This window comes from Aythya ferina (assembly GCF_964211825.1).
Source record: "Aythya ferina genome assembly, chromosome: 1".
Classification (NCBI taxonomy): domain Eukaryota; kingdom Metazoa; phylum Chordata; class Aves; order Anseriformes; family Anatidae; genus Aythya; species Aythya ferina.
In genome coordinates, this window is record NC_140296.1 from 161821717 (window position 1) to 161841066 (window position 19350).

The window sequence follows — 19350 nt, forward strand, 5'->3', positions numbered from 1 at the left end:
CGAACACTAGCAGACCTCTGAGAATGAAGTAAATCTTTTTATTTAGTCCGAGGACTTTTAATCACCATTTTTTAGGATAACCTATTAAGGCTTCATTTAGATTCATTCTTTTGGATATTAATAAACTCTCTCTCCCTTTGTACTTGAGTCTCAACAGCAAAACTCATTTCAGAGTGACACAGTACTATCATTCTCAGTAGTGTCAAATCCACAAGCAAACATACCCTCTATATGAGGATATATAGAGCATAATATGAGCATATTACACTCACTACTACAAAACTGCCCTGAAGAGAAACGCATTCAATTGTAATGAAGTACAAGAAGGTGACACCCAGAATTTCTGCATCTGTACTGGAAAGAGCTGTTTTTGGGGTTGTGGATTTTTTTGTTTTTTGTTGTTAACAGAAACAGGTGCTGGCTTGTGCAGTAAGAAGAAAGAGGTGTTTAATATTGCTGTTTATTTCTTTTTAAAAATTAAACAAGTCTCAACATATTATTCCAGCCACATGCTACTAACCACTCCATACATTCCTTTCTTTAGAATAATTCTAACTAGAGCTTGGCAGGGGTAAGCTGAGTTAGAATGACTGACTTTAACAGTACCAACCAGAATTCAACCAGCTGAGAACTCCTCCCCTGAATCTGACATGACATTCATGTTAAATTGCACTACCTATATTTAATACTGTGTTGTCTTAAATACCTTTTTGAAATGCACATATTAAGTTTCTCTTTTAGAAACAGTCTTGTTCTTTTTTTTTTTTTTTTTTTTTAAATCTTATTCTGAATAAGATAAAAGTTCCCATGGGTAATAAAGGGAGTTTCAACTATGGTTTTGGGAGGCAGGCTTTTAAATAGTGCCTGAACCAGTTCTTCCATAGAGTCCCTGATTAAAATTACATACTTTCAATAACTATTTACAGCAGTGAAAATTTCATGTCCTCCAAAAAGTTTTGATGAAAATTAGTTTAGGCTATCAAACTAGTTTCAATTAAATATGCAAAGTCAAACCATAGGATACTAAGTATTTTTGAGTTTTATCTGCATATCTACAAATAAAACTTCCCTCAAACATCACATGGAGCAGAACCAACTGTGGTAGTAATTAAAATATTGTTAGTTGTCAGATTCAAGGTCACTAGTTAAAATGTTCAATCTTTTTTACTTCTAGTGAAAACAATCTCTTACAGGCATGTATGTTTTTTGTATGTTGTTTCCAAAATTCTTTAGAAGCACACTCTGATATTCTCTTTTACAGTGTTGTGCTTTTTTATTTATCCATCTGTACCAGTGTTTAGCTGAAAATTATGAATTTGTACAAATCAGCCATGGTTTAAATTGTAGTTACATCTTATGTAGTCTCACCATTTCATAGGGTAATTTATTCTCTAAAGCTTTTTTTTAAATATATAATGTATATATATAATCAAAAAAGCAATATACAGTTAATGAATCCCTGTAGGAATTTCCACCCCCACCCCCCAACAAGCATTGACATTACATATTTAAATACACTGGACCAAATCCTTGGTCATGTCTGATGAAGTGCACGGAATCAGACATGGAAGCAAAATGGCTCAAATCTCACCTTTCACAAACTGCTGGATCCTATGGCAGGGCTATCATCCTCATCACAGAGAGAGAAAAACAAATGTGTGAATGTCTAAATTAGACTAGCTGTACAGATGTAGTGGACTTCCCTGCAGGAGGAAAGCCCAGTAGTATGCCCTCTTACTTAATTTCTCCAGCATTTACTGTGGTATTTTAGGAGTGCACGTGGAAAGGGTGTATGGAACAATATAGCACCAGAGGATTATTCTTAAAATCCTCTCTGGGCAAATTATACTGAATTTAGGGACTTTTTTTTTTTTTTTAATTTTCAGTAGCTATACTATTCTAGAGGATCTAACACATATCATCATAGTGCAAATGCAACCTCCTATACAGACATCTTCTGGTAATAATAGAACATAATCTTAACAAACAGAGGTACAGTTTGTTAATGAGGCATGGTACATTTTACTCAGTTACGCAACTAGGCACCTTCTTTCATTGCTGAGCCATCCGGTTTTCAAAAAACATTTTAAAAATAACATCTCCTTTGATAATATTAAAAGTAGATGATATGATTTTTTTTTCTTCAGTAAATTAATAAAGTACAGTATAAACTGATTTCTCCAAAGTCATTTCGGTTTAAAACAGGCTGAAAAAAGTTACAATGTTTAATGATAATTTCAGAATAGTAGCTATTTCACAAACATTTTGTTTGTGATGAAAAAACTTCATGACAAAAAAATAACCATGTCTTCCAGCAATTCACAAAGAGTACTTCAGACGCTGTGATCACCCAAAATTCTGTTGATGCCTCGCACCAACAGAACATTGTCCTACTGATGATCAACATTCATCTTCTTTATACGATGAAGGAGGGCATCATTTTCCATTTGGACCTCAGCAAGAGCCATTTTAGCTTTGGCTAGTTCCTGTTTGAGACATTCGTTTTCTTCAAGAAGCTGAAATGACCAGGTTAGAAACACGTTATTAATATTCCTGCATACTGCCGACTTTTTCCATTCCAGCATCTTTTAAAATCATATATCCCAATGGTTACATTCATTGATTGGTTTAGGTTTGTTGGGGCCAGCTGACTGATACCAAAGTAATGACAGCGGAACATGGAGGGAACTGATGGAGATAGATCAAAAGGCAAGATACCCTGGACTTTATGTTTTAGTTACACCATTTCCATTCTGGAGTAGAGTGGAAATAGTAGTACTGGGTTCTGAGCTCCAGGAATGGGATTGTTATCCAGTGGGGAAAAAAAAGCTAAAGTGATGTGTGATTTTTTTCACCATCAATTCAAAATTCATGTATGACTGACAGGTTACTAAGGACCTGACTCAACCATCTAGTCCTTCACCTTTGGCAGTTGTGCTGTGCAAGGATCAGGGAGATGTTCAGATGAAATGAGAGAGGGTTATTACACAGTTTGTGAATCGCTTCTTCATAAAACTTCATCTGACGTAAAGGGGAAAAATTAGTCCGCAGTGTATTACCACCCAATTTAGAAAGTAGTATTACATTTTATTTTGAATGTCTATGTACTGAACCATACTTTATTATCTGTAATTCATAGTTTCCAGCTCAGATGTCTAAACAGAAACCCTCCCAGCCCACCCATAGATAATCTAACAATTGTGATCATCAATGATTGTTGCAACTTTGGGGGATGGAAGGAATTCTCAATACCTCTTTTTTAAGGAAGTCATCTGAATCATTGCTTGATTTAAAAGGTCTGGGAATTTCACAAGTAGTCTGTGTGGCTTGGTCCTGTGTTTTAAATCCAGCAGGTCTAGTTGCTTGTTGCAATGCACTGCTTGAGTTCTTCATCTTCGACACATCATTTGCTCTTTGATTGTCTATAACACAGAAAGGTACTTGAGAGTAGCATTTAGGTTTTTGTATTTTTTTTTAATAAAGTTTAATTGTCATCAGCATTAAAATAAAAGCACCTCAGCTAACACATAATAAATACAAAATTCAAAATAAAATTAAAAAAAATAGTATACCCTTTTGGAGGAAGAGAGAAAGGAAAGAATGCATAAGAAGAAACTGTATGTGCATGTTCCAGCTCAAAGAAAATTACCACATTTTTATACTTACTGCTATTATCACCACAGAATATGTATCCTGAGTAATTAGCTATACAATGAAGACAACAGAGCTTGCAATTCAGAAAGTGTATCTAAAGAACTATGTATTTCAGATCTTCATTTTCCAGTGCCTGAAACATGCACTGGAACAGGGAGGACAAGTTTGATAACTATTAATATTGCTACTGCAGTAATGTCTGCAGGTCCAAATTAGATCTGATGACTGTATTTATATTTGAAGACAGTGAGATAAACTTGCAGAATCGAGTTTTTAAATTAGAAAACAACTTTAAAGATTTATTATTAAGGAAACTTCCTAGCATTTATAACTGCAGTGCACTATAACTTCTATTAAAATATACTGCTGTACACCAAGGGTAAAACGAAGGCACGATTCTTAATAGTCTAAAATTCTTTTTTCTTAAACAATTTCTTCCAAATTTTGTTGTTAAATTAATATTTCCTCCAATGTCTAGTATCTAAAGATGACCAAAATGCATTTTTCAAGCATTTAAAGGTGTTCAGTCTATTAGATAATGTGGAGAAATTAAAATACAAACAGATCATGCCACCATGCATCTCTGAGTAGTCTGGTCCATCTTTTCTATAACCTTCCATTAGGTAGATAAAGGCAGTATTAAGATCACGCTGCAACCTCCTCTTCCTCAAGTGATACAATACATTGCATATTGTCAGATTAATTTATTAAGGGCCTGGATGAAGGGGCGGGTGCACCCTCTACAAGTGTGTCAACAATACCAAACTGAAGGGTAAGTGACTGACAAGGAGAGCACGACTGTTCTTCAGAGGGACCTGAACATGCTGGAGAAATAGACTGGCTGGAGTCTCAAGAAATTCAGCTCGTATGTGAAGTCCTGCAGCTGAGAGTAAGTAACTTCTTACTTCACTAAAGGACAGGGATAAAATCAACAGAAAGCAACATTACAGGAAAGGATCTGTAGGCCTTGGTGATCAAGAAGTTGAACGTAAGTCAGCAATGAGCCCTCACAGCCGAGGTCAATTAGGCGCAGGCTGCACTACCACAGGTGTAGATGACCAAATGAAGGAAGTTATTATCCCTCCCTACACTCAGCAGCAGTAATACCACATCTGCAGTACTGGATCCAGTTCTGGATTCCCCAGTGTAAGAAAGATACTGACAGCAGAGGACCACCAAGGTGATTGTGGCTAGGAGTACATGACGTACAAATAAGAGGTTAAGAGCAATGCATTTGTTAATCTGAAGATGGGAAGGCTATGGGGTGATCTGTAAGCCACCTTTGCCTGCCAAGTGAAAGGATATTGAGGAGATGGACTATGGACTAGACTTTCCGAGAAGTGTTTGTGAAGTCCTTAAGCACCTCTGGCAAGATAGGTAGCATGAGAGAAGAGCTGCAACAAAGGAAATTCTAAGTAGGCATTAATTATGAAATTAACCATAAGGGTGGCCAAGGATTAGGACAGGTTGCTTAGGACAGATAGTGCAATCACCTATTTGATGCTCAGAACTTGACTGGATAAGGTATCGAGCAACCTGATCTAAATTGCCTCTGCTTTGCACAGGGAGAAGGACCAGATAACCTCCTGTAGTTTCTTCCAACCTAGATTGTGATTCTTTGACATATATGTGAAAGACAACAGTGAAGTTCTAGCTCTAAATGTATTGCCTTGTTAACAGTATTTAGTATTTGCCTATACACGTAGAAAAAAAATGTAAGTATATACATCGGTCACAAAAGGTACAAAGTTAAATCCTTATTCAAAATACAAGTTTCAGTGCCATCATAGCCATGACCTGCCAAGATGCTACCATAATATACAGAACTGAAAATAGTTACTTGGACTTTTCAGGTAAATTTTTGTTTTACAATATGTTCTACCTAGTACCTGTAAGACAAAAACACAAAGATAACACAGAACTCTCTTGGCTAACTGTAAAGAAATTAAACTTTTTGTTTGATTTGTAGTTGATCTTGAAAGAATCTGAGACTTATTACGATGAAGTGATATGCACTTATGAAACATACAAAGTTATATGCGTATTTCTATTTCTCACAGATTGATTCAGCTGTAGGTTATCACAAACAATGCATTACTCAAAAAGGTAACTTTCTTCTAACTACTCTTAGAATTAAGGTTTATTGCAACACTACTTACACAAATTATCAGCAATTATTTTTTCATTATTAGAGACATCTACACAAAAAAACAGTGCTAATAATAATTAGATTATAATATTGAGATATCCAGTGGCGGGAAGATACAAACCTCTAATGAAAAAAGAGCCATCATCATTTCGTTCTATCCAAAGTATATCAATATGTAGTTTTATGGGTACTAACTCAGATACCTTGAGATTTTCACGTGGACTGTCATCCTAAAAAAATATAAATATTCAAAGATGAGTTTACTAGGAAATCAAAATAGCTAAGATGTTAAATTAAACATAAGTTCACTTAATGAACCTTGAAAGAGAACATTTCAGAGCAGAAGTTTCTAACAGGTCTTCCACCGCTCCATTTTTTTTTTCTGTGGATCATATTAAAGGCCTATATGTATCTCTTGAGTAAATTCGCTGAACTCTATATACAATCTGACTGAAATACTTCAAAGTATTTTTACAGCCATCTCAATAAGATTAAATCCCAACTCAAGACGTTCTTTAGCTCAGGAGCTCTCAGAGTTAGAGATAAGAACCCCACACTATATCTGATTTTCTTTTCAATGATTTAAAGATTCAAAGGGAAATGTATCATTCTTAAGGGGACTTTGTCATTTTAGAATTTAGTTTGGGATGATACCAGCTGTAGGTCAGTTACATTATTATACTCATCAGAAGGGAAATGACACAAATTACTTCCTTTGAGGTCTCCACAGGACATTTTTAAGTTCATTATCCCTGTCAAGCACAGTAATGTAGTATAATCATAAACTATACACATCAGCATTAAGCACATAGCAAGAAAGCTGTTGAGGTGTAACAAAGTTTCTTGAAACATCACTGAGACTGCAGTAGAAAACACAAAAATAAATCGAGTTTAAGGAAGGTTATTTTCTTTTTTCTCCAGGAAACACACTGCATCAAGTCCCATTCAGAAAAAAAAAAAAAATACAGTATTGAATAGTCAGTGCAGCATAAAGAGTTGAACCATATCTTCTTACTCTTTACTACCCAACAGTGCTCTGGAAAGGAATCATCTGTGTCTCAAATCTGCCATCCGTCAGCCATCATGAGCAGCTTCACTGTGACATGTGCACAGCTGAGTGAGCACTTTAATGCTAATGCTGCCAAGAAGACCCTTATTGCCAGTTTAGTAATGCACATTCCCTACCTCAAACAGCTGTTTTCTCGAGCAGCTTGCTTAAGTCTGCTTTCTTGCCAATAAATCAGCACAATTCTGTTTTTAAAATTTAGGTTATTTTATATTGAAACTTTTCTTTCTGCACTTGAACATTCACATTTGTGATGCACCGAAATCTGGGGAACTGATTCACAGCTCTTACAGAACGTCCTTGCGCTACTGCTGGTACAGAAATAGCCCTAAAGGAGTGTCTAAGAATCCTCAGGGAATGGAAAAGCTGCACCAAGTAGGGAGGGAATACTGGTGGATTTTGATATTCAAGTCCGAGTAGAACATTGTACAGGTAACAGTTGACCTTCCAGTCAAGAATCTTAACAGATTCAAGGCCTTAGCCTAAAATGCACAATTTGAGCTGTTACTCCAGTCCTTGCTATATTCAACATTTACATGGGTGATTATTAATTTCCAAAGCAATGTTATAATGATTTTTTTTTTCCAAGTGTAATCATCCTTGAATCCAATGGTTGTGCAGCACAGACATTCCTTTTAAGTGTCCAAAAGGATATCACCTGGAAGACTGGAGTAGCGCTGTCCTCTTAGTGTTACTATTTTAAGCGAGAGTGGTGAGAAAAGCTTGCACTGTTTGGTAACTGTTTCTAAGTAGAGCAGAACAGAAAAATCTGGGTTCTAAGAAGCAGTATTCAGCTGGTTTGAACTGTAGCTCTTGTAATCTCTTCCTTCTTTTGTATTGCACTTTCATTATATAACCTGTTCTTTAAGTAAGAAAGACAATTACCCTCGAAAATCTGTTTTGTAATTAAAATACCATCACCATGCTAAGCAAAAAAGCCCAGCCAACCAAAAACAAACCAAACCAAAACAAAAAAGCACACTGTGCCTGCAGGAATTTGGTATACATTACCTGTAATACTCCTAGATCTTGTCACTCTACAAAACTGACTAGCAAAGGATGGAAAAAAGTACAAAGTATTAATTCATGTAACTAGCTTGGTCATGCAGAGAATTCCTCTCTAGGCGTACCATAGAGTTAACCAAATCTATGGATTTTTAAATTGTTTTACTGTTATCTAAAGACTTTAGAGAGTATGATAGCAGTTTCTTTGAAGTTAACTGTATCCAGATTAGAAGGTTATCATCAAAGAAATAAGAACACAATTTCTTTAAAGCAGCCAAATAGCTTATCGTTAACATACTTTTAAATTAATCTTCGCATTAGAAACTTTTATCTTCATAGGCATCACTTCTGCAACAGTTTCATCTTCTAGAAAATGCTGAATGTTCGTGAGGGAAGATGTTAGGAATTCAGCACTGAAGTTCTCTACATGACACTGGAGAAAACCATTTTTTACAGCCAGCATAGAATGTATGATAGCACTGGGCCCACTTTCCCATCTCAAACTAATCTCAGGTGATGAACTAACTGGTCCGGCCATAGATTTACAATCAGAACCTGTTACAAAAGAAAAATAAGTTTGCATTAAACTTTTGCAATGTACAAAAAGCAATTATGATACAATTAATTCTGCTTCTATTGTCAAAAAAATCCAAGAAGTACTTTGGAAGCATATTCCAGGAACTACAACACTGCATATATATAATAAATTCAGATTAATTTTGTAAGTATATCACTTAAAAGTACTATAGAAAAATAATCCATATATAGTAAGTACTTGTACTTCACTGTGACAACAGAAAAGGACAATACAGAAGTATAGTTGTGCATAAAGTATTGTTTTCTCAGTGTCTTGAGAACTGAAAAACGATTATTTTGCATATTTTTCCACTAAATCCTTCATTCTTAATTCAGAAAAACATTTAAGTCAGCTCATACTAAGGAGAGCAGGTATTCTCTTGGAAAGGCATAATTTCCTGATTCAGGAACTTACTTGCTAACACACTGGAACGTAAACAGCAGTTTAGGGAGATAGAGAACACGACCGTGTGTTACTTCTGTTATTTGGGTGGCAGTAGATTTGAACCTTACAGGGAACTAGCATTTTCTTGTTAGTTTCAGTATCTTTAACCAGTAAGGACAACTGTAACATTCAACTGAACAGTTCTAAAAACAAAATGAAAAAAAGTACAGTAACGAGATATTGAAAAACTAAGCCCAATATCCATTTGCAGTTCAGAAAAGAGGGTTCACCACCAGAAACAGTTACCCCCAAGAGATTTGTTAAAGGTCATATCTGTCACTATGATGGCTGACTTAGAGAAGTGATTTATACAACAAAAAGCATATAATGTTCACAACAACCATGTTAAGAAACAAACATTGAAATCTGAAAGATATTTTAAAAAGTAACTCAATTAAAACTAATTGAATTATGTCAGTTTATATTAGTAGAGCATCTACCTGTTAAATGAATTTGAGGACAGAATTAATACCAAAAAAAATCATACAGATGCTTCTTGGTTTAACCTCAGCAAAGTCCAATGCTTACAAGCTTAGAAGTTGGAAAAAAAGATAGGCCCTAGTTATTGTGGGACCAGGAAAGAGCATCTGCAACATTGCTCAAAGACTCCAAAGTGTAGAAAACTAAGAGACCATGCATTAAGTCTCAGCCATGAAGCCAACATCAGTTATCTTGTAGCTACCTGAAACTGACGTAGTTGAGAGAGAATGGGAGAGAAATTGGGTTAAGCAATTCAGAAGTTTCTACAAGCTTCCACATGCACGACAAGGTCTCAGTAAAAGCATTTTCTCCTATGCAGAGTACGTACACACGATCTGATGAAAGGCATTGTCCTGTAACCAACTCTGCTGGGACATGCACAGCTGCCACACTGCCCTCAAATGTACTCCTTCAGTAGCACACCTTTCCCTTCCTACATTTACTAAGCTAACATTATAGCAGGCTGTAACTGGTTACAACTGTTAATTCAACACTTGAGTACGTTTTGTTAAAGGTTTAGGGGGGAAGTTGCTGGTTTTTTGGATACTTTTCTTATGTTTTTGCTCACTGGTTCTTTTAGTTACCTTTTATTACTGTTAACTCATATAAATTGTTTCTTTCAATACAATTCTCAAGCTTAATCCTAACATTGATCCTCTAGAATTTGTTTTATTTTTAAATTGTTTCCCTCCTTAGTTCTTACATTAGGATATACGTAGCAGATACGGGGCAGCACTGGCTGCAGAAGATTCCTGACTTGGTACAGAAAGCAGAGCTCTGTGGAAAAGAGAAAAGACGTACGTTGTGGAGTGAAAGTGACCATCAACGTAGAAAGAAGTGTTGATATGTCACCTATCCAGAAAGCCACCAGAAACAGTAAGGAAGAGATACACAGCAGCAGTATTTGTAGACCCCAGTCACATCATAGCCTATTGTCCACATAGGAATCAGTGCACAAGCCTCTCATACACAGCTGAGCTGGAGGCATGTTCTAGTTTTAGATCCAAGTGAGAGCAGGACGGTGCCATGTTCTTACTATTTACTTCCTCTTGCTTTTACGAGGACATGACAGATAACCAGAACTGGCCGCCTGTTGTCTGAAGGTCAGCAATGAGACTTCCCTGCTGGACCTCCCTCATGCCTTCAGATGCAAGAACACAACTGCAACATCATGCAACAGCTGCTCAAGCAGTGGCTGCTGGCAACAGCTCAGCTGATTAAGCGATCTTTTTTTTTCACCATTAAGTGATCTTTTTTTTTTTTTTTTTTTTTTTTAGCTAGTACATCGGACATCGGAGGCTGCTTCATCAAGCAGAACCTCCTGAAGAAAATCCATACTGCTGCAAGGCTGGAAATAAATGGCAGCCAACTGCTGCTATAATTGTTTCCTGGGAAAGGAGATGAACCAGGAGCAGGAGGCAGGTGCATCGGGGATCTGCACCCCCCAAACCCTGCAGTGCAGCAGAACTGGCATCTAGCAATCTGTGTGGACGGCTGGCAAAGGGGAGCAAAACAAACTGTGACAGACTGGCATGCCAATGCAGCACGCCAAGAAGAAAACCTCACAGTATGTGAACTAGGTTTTCCTGGCAGATAATGTACATGTACCCATGCCCAAAACCAGCTCAGACTTAATATACTGGTTGATCTAGTTGTGCCAATATCTGGCATGAAACTACTCTCTGTATGCTTTCAAGTGTATTTAAAAAAAAAAAAAAATGAAAGAATAAAGGCTGTCATGGCAGCTTGTTTTTCCTGATACAAAGGCAGTTTTAACTTTTCTTAAAGCACAGATTATATATCAGTTTAAACTGTGGGTTTTATTTATTGTACAGAAAAGTATATTTAAGAAAAGAAGAAGCTGCCTTCAGAAACAGTCCTTCAAACCAAGGTACAAAGTATCATTAGAGCAGTAAGAGTTCCCTACCGATAAAACAATAACAAAATGTAATTTTTTTATTTATTTATTTTTAATTAGGTAAGTTGTATTTATCAGAAGTCAATGCAATTAACGCATTTATTTTTTTTTACTCTCACATCAGAAATTTTTCCTTTTTTTTTTTTTTTTTTTTTTCCTCCTATTCAATGTATGTCAATTAGGAAAGAGACCAGAGTAGATATTCTAAACCAGGATAAAAAGGATGTTACCATACTAGCAGGAGCGTAAAACTGATCTTGTGCTTTAAGGGTAATACAGTGTTTTTATTTATTTACAATAAATGTTTCCAACTCCAATTTCACAATAGAGATCTCATTATTAGTTCTTACCCACAGTTCTGTTGCAAAGATAGTGTCGAACACTGATATTTCCCAGTTGATTTGGTATCACTTGGTTGACCTGAAGGCATATTTCTGTGTCTTCACCTCTGATGTCAATTTCACCATTAACACCAAATATTTGGAAAACCACAACAGACATCTGTCAACAATATTAAGATTAAAAAATGAGATTTAAAATTGAATTTATATCGGTTATTGTTTATTAAGTTACCTAAACCTTTCTTCCCTCAAAACAAAAAGAATCTTTGCACCCATAACCCTAGCTCACAGAAAGTTTTCTTATTTCTTCTTTTCTTTTTGTACCCATCGGCTTGACAATGGGTAGGGTCGACTGTCTGCCCAGACAGACTCTTGTGTTCATAACCTACCCGTAACAATTCAGAACTGGCCAGAAAAGTCATGAAAGTGAGACAGCCCTTCCCCACTCTTGTTAAAGAAGCATGTGACATTTTTTGAGGCTGCACCCAGCTTCATGTATATCGTAAACACAACCAGGCATTTCCAGTACTGAATCAGAACACGGTGAAGAACCAGGACAGAACACTAAACTTTGGCAATTTGCACAGCAGTCAGCCCTTTTTCTCCATTTATTGGATCACGGTGTCTTTTGAAAACGTAGCAGCCAGTTTCAAAAGTCAGTTTTGTTATTGGAATGTTTTGGGTGTCCATCATCATTAATACTACTTTGGGCTTTTTTCTATTTTTTGTTTGTTTTATATTCTGAAAATAGAAACAAATGCCAGCATATATTTGTGTAACAAGCTGCATCAATTTTATTTTCTTCATATTATCTATAAGTGCAAGTAACAAAGTTTATTTGGAAGGAACCAGTCATTTAGGTGAGCTTTAAGTGAAATTCATTGTATTTTGTTTGACCCATACTCTTAGGTTTCCAGTTCTCAACCTTAACTGATACAAGAATATAATTTAAGAAGTGTTGATCAGTGCAAAGAACAGCAAGAAGTAGATAGGCAGATAAAGAAAGTTGGTGCCCTCATGGTGTCTCAGGAAGAGAATCTTTCTCCACAACTCCTATCTTTATAGTCTTCTCTAAATACTGGCCGTTGTCCTGACATCGTCCTGGACAAGAAGTATTTCTCACCTGACCTGGCTTGACAACTGCTCAGGTCCTATTTGCAAATACTACAGAATGCTACCAGTGCTGATGAAATATCTCCATGTAATAGATGTCAGAGTTATGCTTAACAGAGTTATGCTTAATATACACTTGATATGAAAAAGCTATTTTTAAATGTCATATTCAATATGTAGAAGCATAAAAGAACATGCTATTACAAAATATCAATATGTATTAAAGTGGAAATATTTCCTGACACTTTAAAGTGGCTACTGTCATTTATTAATAGTGGCTATAAAATAGTGGCTATACAAAGGAGATAAGAACAGAGAATGCTCAGCATAACTTGAATTACAATCTTCATTTTTATTTATTACAATGGCACTAGATCCATAGGCCTACGTAGCACACTAACAAAAATTCCCAAATATACTAGAAAATCCCCTCAGAAAGCATTCATTTGATCTTTATTTTCATGTTCAATTTACTGAACCATATATTCTAATGGAATTCAACAGTATTACCATTTCTTCACTAGTCTCATGGGCATTCTCTGAAGCAGCACTCATGGCATCTGGAGATGACCCATCACAATGTTCAATCACTGTGCCTCCTTCATGGGCATTTTCTGATGGGCTTTGATAGTTTGTGGCTGTAATACCTTCCATACATGCATCAGAAAAAACGCAAAGTTAGCAGAGCATAACCTGAATCAGTCCTGCATTAAGAATAAACTCAAGTGTCTGATACTGTATGAATACGTTAACTCATTTTTAAAAATGAGTTGAACAGCTTATTAAACAAATATTTATGACTGAACTGCCAAATCCATTCCTCATATGGAGTTTGAAGTTTTAGATGCTATGCGAGTAAGGCAGGATATACTGACAAAAATGAAACGACACTCTGCATGCATTGCATGAAGAACTGTGAAGGGCCTTAGTCTTCCAAATCAAATCTAAAACTGATTCAACAGAAAAAAAGGGTAACGATTCCAAGGTGTGTATCTAAAATACTACACAGCACCTTTAAAGCAAATGCTTGCAGTTTTATGTTTAGAGAAAGAACTATGTATTTTTTTCATTAGAGTCATCATGATAGTTAGTGTCTCCTTGACAACTGGGAAGCATGCAGACTTAACTTGCAGTTAAACATTGTTTAAGTTAAAAAAAAAAACACAAAGATTATTAAAAATGGAAAAAATATTTTATGGCATACTCCTACATATGCATATGCAGAAATGCTCTTACAATCCAAATTTATAACAGGTCTGCAAGTGAAACATTCTTCACATTATTGCTCTAGGCCAAAAAGAAAATCTACAGAAAAAGAATATTGTTATTCTTCATTCAAAAATAGAATTTATCAGAAAAGAGGTACCAATAAAATCTTATTATTGTACATCTTGACATTAGGAAATTATTTAATCAGTTCTACCAGAGAGTTACATCGTTATATTTGCACAAGTCCATAACGCTACAGATTATATAGAGACAATTACTATACAGCTGAATTCCTACCTCAGATCAGGAGCAAAGGCTCATGCACAGAAGAGCAAAAACTGGACAAGTATTTGCTGTTACGCAGTCCATAGGAAGGAACTGCTTCGTAAGAAACAAGCTGCAAGGAGACTACCAAATTATCTATCTGCTGATTATCATGACAAGCATTAGTGAATTATTTTTTTCCCCCCCATCTACTCTTAAATTGAAGCTTCTTTACCACTTCAAGTGTAACACTGATTCAGGGTGCCAGCCTGTAAGCACTCACAGCCAAAAAAGGGTGCTTAAAAGCAAAGCTTTTAATAGTTCTGCTATTAAACAGAATAGCTCTGCTTAACTCAGGGTTCCCACACAGCACTGCAATGCTTTTACTCTCCTCAAGAGATGAAAACTGACTAGTGCTTAATTAAGTAGCACTAGTAGCACACCCAGTTGTTTTCCCTTGAAATGATGTGCTGTGAATATACTTGGTATTATTTACTAGTGAAGCTAACAGCAATAGTGTTGTAAGATACCCAGGGTTTGCTGCACCACAATCCTTTTGGGTATTATTTTAGTAACAAACAACATTTTCAAGTATTGCTTAAAAATATTTTGTTAAATCTGTTTACCTTTCTCCAGAAAGCTTTGGCTATCACTTCCATCACTCTCCACCAAATGCTCCTCTAGCATCATACTATCAATAGAGATGGTATCCAGAGAGACTTGCGATGGACTTCTTTTCATATTCTTGTAAGAAACAGAGAAGGCAGGAAGGCTGGATGGGCAGCGTTCCTTAGGCTTTGCACTTTGAAATATAAAAACATAGGAAATTACTGCTTTATATGAAGGGAATTTCCTAGAAGTTACTTTTAAAAATCCTCTAAACCAGATAAGATATAAAAGAAAAAAATTCTGATTATTCTGTAATCCTTTGGCAAGAAAGTTAAGCAAAGAAACAACATGCATTCCTGTACATGTGTCAATTATTTTCTCAATATATATTCTGTAACGTTTAAACTGAAAGTTAAGTAAATTGTTTAACACAATTAGCTAACAGTTTGTTTTAGCTTTTACTGAATGTTATCACATATCTTCAGAATTTAAATACTTTTAAACTTTTCATCTACTAGATGTTAACTTTCACTGACCATTACTAAAAGTACATGGCCAACAAGATTGATAAATATTTTCAAATTGCAGTAAAACTGGTTTAGTATTAGATCTTCTATACCTTGATGAAGGCTGGGATGTAAACATTCTAACTGAGGTCACTTTCTCTTTGTTGATTTCAAGCTCTTCAGTTTCTAAGGCAGTTTCTGTTTCCAAGTCAGTGACTTGGTTAAGACAGCCTTCAGTTGTACCTTCCTGTTCATTTAACTTATTTGAGAACATATTTTTGTCATCCTCTTTATCAATGAAAAATTCAGTAGAATCTTCTCTCTTATTTAAAACGGACACTGAGTCTCTATGATGCAAGCTACTTTTGTCACTCAGAGGTCCACAGACCTCCTCTGAATCACTTCTACTAAAAAGTCCACTGCTTCCTCCTTCACTGGTATCTCCCAAACCTTTATCTGACGCATCATCTGAAAATGACATTCCTTTCTGAAAATCCGTATTACTTTCTGATTTAAACAAAAGAGGATCCGTTAAAATGCCTTTGTTAACTTCAGCATTCATAGGCTTGCAGTCAGATACATAATCAAGTACTATCTTATTACCGACTAATTTATTCTCTGAAGTAAGAGCTACTCCATTTCCTGAATGAGAGAGCTCTGATGCCACAGGGCTTTCTTTTTCCACAACTGGAGACTTACAAGGGTTTCCCTGAGTCACTGGGTGGAGTAGTAAGGCTAGTTCTGCACTTTTCAGCAGGATCCCAATGCAGATATCTGTTTGCTTTGCAGGTTTTCCTGTCACTGCTTCTACATCATTCCTTAAGTTTTCCAGGAGCAATACAAGGGATTCATGGAGAAACAGCAAAAAAAGATACTGATAATGATTGATCTGCATGCTTACATGTTTTTGAACATGGACAAGAACATGTACATCTGCATCAGAGGAAGAGCTTTCAGAAAGCATTCCTGAAGTGTCTGAGAAATGAGACACCTGAATGCCATTACTCAAGGGCTCTGACTCACTGCTGTAATATTCTTTTAAAAGTTTTTTACGTTGCAATCTATTAGCAAGATCGCTAGATTCACTTTTTGGAATGTTAAAAGTCTGATTATGCAATAAAAGCTCCTTTTGTGACTTTGCAAATCTTAATGGCTGGCAAATCCAAAGGGAAAGAGGGAAAGAGTCCACAAAACTTATTGGTCGGCCCTTCCCACTTTTTGTTCCTTCATAATCTATCCAAAACTGGGAAAAATGCAAGGCCCAAACATCAGTAGCTGCAGATGTTTTTAATGCATACTTATTCAATTTGGGGATGATATAACCTTTATAAACATCATGCATTTTAGTATCTTGTTCATGAGCATGTCTCTGAAAGATAGGATGCAAAAGATTAAAATTCTTCTGGGACTTAGGAAACGTTGTGAATGTTCTACTGAAAAATTCACAGTCTTTGAAGTTCTGAAACAAAGCTTCCAGATCAGAGTGTCTGCAGTTTGGTGAGTATCTTGTATTTGTAGCAATCATCTCTGAACTCTGAATGGAAATTGCACGAGGTTGATCTTTATGAATTTCAGGTTTATTTTCAGATGGGATGATGAACTGCAAGAGAAATGCATTTCATTTAGTTATAACGATATAGATTAAGAAAGTGTATAATTAAAAAAAATAGCAGCCACAAGAGCTAGAATACAGGAATATAATTATATATTAATTATATATTATTAATTACATATATATATAACTCAAATATACTAATACAGAACAGGGGTAAGTCAGGCTCACAGATTAACAGTTATATTTCTTCTAATTTTTAAGAGGGATACTGTGGCATCTAAAAATTAGTGTTTGTACAAAAACGTAAGGGACTCGGGTTTTTCTTCTCCGAAATACTTGGATTTAAGACAGCTATGTTAGACTGATGTGTCTTATTTCTTAGTTCACCTAAAAAAAAAAACTAATCAACAAACCTTCTCCTCCAAAGCTGATAATAAGGAAGGCAAAAATCTGATGTTCAGCTGCATTAACTAATGTTATTTCTCTAGAATAAACATGTAGAGAACAAAGTCCTCTACCTGAACTACAGCAAAGGGCCAATATGAAACAAGAAACATTAAGAATTGGTTTTAGAGAAGGCTTTTAGAGGGACTAGTTTCTTTACACCAGGCATTCCATAAGAAGACCAAAGAGCTTTGATATACTACAATCAGAGGAACAAGGAAAGTCGTTTGTGTTAATATACAGAACGCACATATTTTTGCTAGTTATTTTCAGTTCTCAAGTTTTTCTTTTTGCTACGTCAGCTTCATTGAACACAGTGAAATAATGTGTGTTAATACTCCCAATTCAGATCTTCAGCTGAAAACACAAAACCACAAAAGAACCCTGCAACTCGAATTAGCATCTAAGACAAGTCTGTGTCCAAACCATCATAATTTGCGTAGTTTTCTAGAGCAATGCTGCTTACTGCATGGGTTATTTGTTCACTTATTCCATAAGCTGCTTGGCTAATGGCTTTTCAGATTAAGAGAATGTCCTGATTTCAGTTAGGACAGAGTTAATTTTCTTCCTAGTAGCTGGTAGGGTGCTATGTTTTGGCTTAGGATGAGAAGAGTGCTGATAACATGCTGATGTTTTAATTGTTGCAGAGCACCAAGCCAAGGACGTTTCAGCTTCTCACTCTGTCCTGCCAGTGGGCAGGCTGGGGGAGGTGCAGCAAGAGCTGGGAGGGGATAGACCCAGAACAGCTGACCCAAACTGGCCCAAGGGGTATTCCATACCATATGGGGTCATGCTAAACAATATATAGGGTTGGCTGGCTGGGGCATGGGGGATGACTGCTCGGGGTTAGGCTGGGCATCGGTCAGAGGGTAGTGAGCAATTGCATTGTGCATCACTTTTGTACACATTACTATTAGTAGTACTATTATCATCATTATTATTGTTATTATTATTTTCCTGTCTTAATAAACTGTCTTTATCTCAACTCACAGGCTTCACTTTCCCGTTTCTCTCCCCCATCCCAGAGAGGGAGGGGGAAGGGTGAGCAAACAGCTGTATGGTGTTTAGCCGCTGGCCAGGTTAAGCCACAACAGAAAATAAGCATTTTCTTCCAAAGAAGTTCAAAACCCCTAATCAATGACAGTATACCTTTAACATTAGTCCATCAACTCTGACATCAACATGTTCATCTGATTTTGAATTGTCATTTAACTTGTACATGGCCATGAACTGAATAAGACTCTGTTTTAAATCCAACACAAACTGGTTTAGCCAAAGAATACTTCTCTCATCCAGGGTGAACTGTAAAGCATTCAGCTGGCCATACAAATTTGGACATGGAACTAAAAGAGAAGACAAAATAAAATCATCAGATTTATTTATTTAAAGTGAGTGCAGACTTCCATTTCTATCTGTATTTTACAAAGGAAAAATATGTTGTTAGGGGATGCCTAAAGCAATACTCCTTTCTCTTAAAGCAACTAACTGAATTTTTTAACGTAAAATATTAAAATAGAATGGAGTCAGAGAAAAGGAGGAGGCTGTCCTCATTACAGAGAAAGGGCAGAACCAAGGAGATTTGCTGCCCTCATGTCCTATACCCAAGAAGTCTACTGACATTTCTGTAATATAAAACAGGGCTAGTCTTGTAACACATTAATGAAATTAACTCCAGCAGATCTTTCATAGCATCTTAGATACTACTGCAGTAGCTTGAGTTTTTATGTAGCCAGGCAGTGTAAATACAGAAAAAGTATGTATAGGAGAATGAGAAATTTCTCAGTAAAAATCACAGAACCATGGAATGGCTCAGGTTGGAAAGGACCTCAAAGACCATCTAGTTCCAACCCCCCCCCTGCCTTGGGCAGTGATGCCACCCACTAGATCAGGTTGCCCAACCCGGCCTTGAACACCTCCAGGGATGGGGCATCCACCACCTTTCTGGGCAACCTTTTCCAGTGCCTCACCACTGTCATAGTGAAGGATTTCCTCTTAACATCTATTCTAAACCTCCCC

General features: G+C 36.3%; 1 protein-coding gene across 3 annotated transcripts in view; it reads right to left on the reverse strand.

Moving 5' to 3' along the window:
* Positions 1 to 444: 444 nt before the first annotated feature.
* The window catches only part of BLTP3B (bridge-like lipid transfer protein family member 3B), a 56018-nt gene continuing 37112 nt past the window's right edge, over positions 445 to 19350 (reverse strand). For 2 of the 3 annotated variants that reach the window (XM_084506029.1, XM_084506030.1), the window contains 9 exons: positions 18484 to 18677; positions 15449 to 16935; positions 14847 to 15022; positions 13258 to 13394; positions 11644 to 11794; positions 8173 to 8429; positions 5925 to 6033; positions 3253 to 3422; positions 445 to 2516 (listed from right to left, as the gene is read on the reverse strand). In XM_084506029.1, coding sequence (XP_084362155.1) covers positions 2391 to 2516; positions 3253 to 3422; positions 5925 to 6033; positions 8173 to 8429; positions 11644 to 11794; positions 13258 to 13394; positions 14847 to 15022; positions 15449 to 16935; positions 18484 to 18677 — 2807 coding nt within the window. In that variant the 3' untranslated portion in view covers positions 445 to 2390. Of the gene's footprint in view, positions 2517 to 3252; positions 3423 to 5924; positions 6034 to 8172; positions 8430 to 11643; positions 11795 to 13257; positions 13395 to 14846; positions 15023 to 15448; positions 16936 to 18483; positions 18678 to 19350 lie in introns of those variants that run through there. The other variant, XR_014688383.1, reaches the window with a different exon arrangement.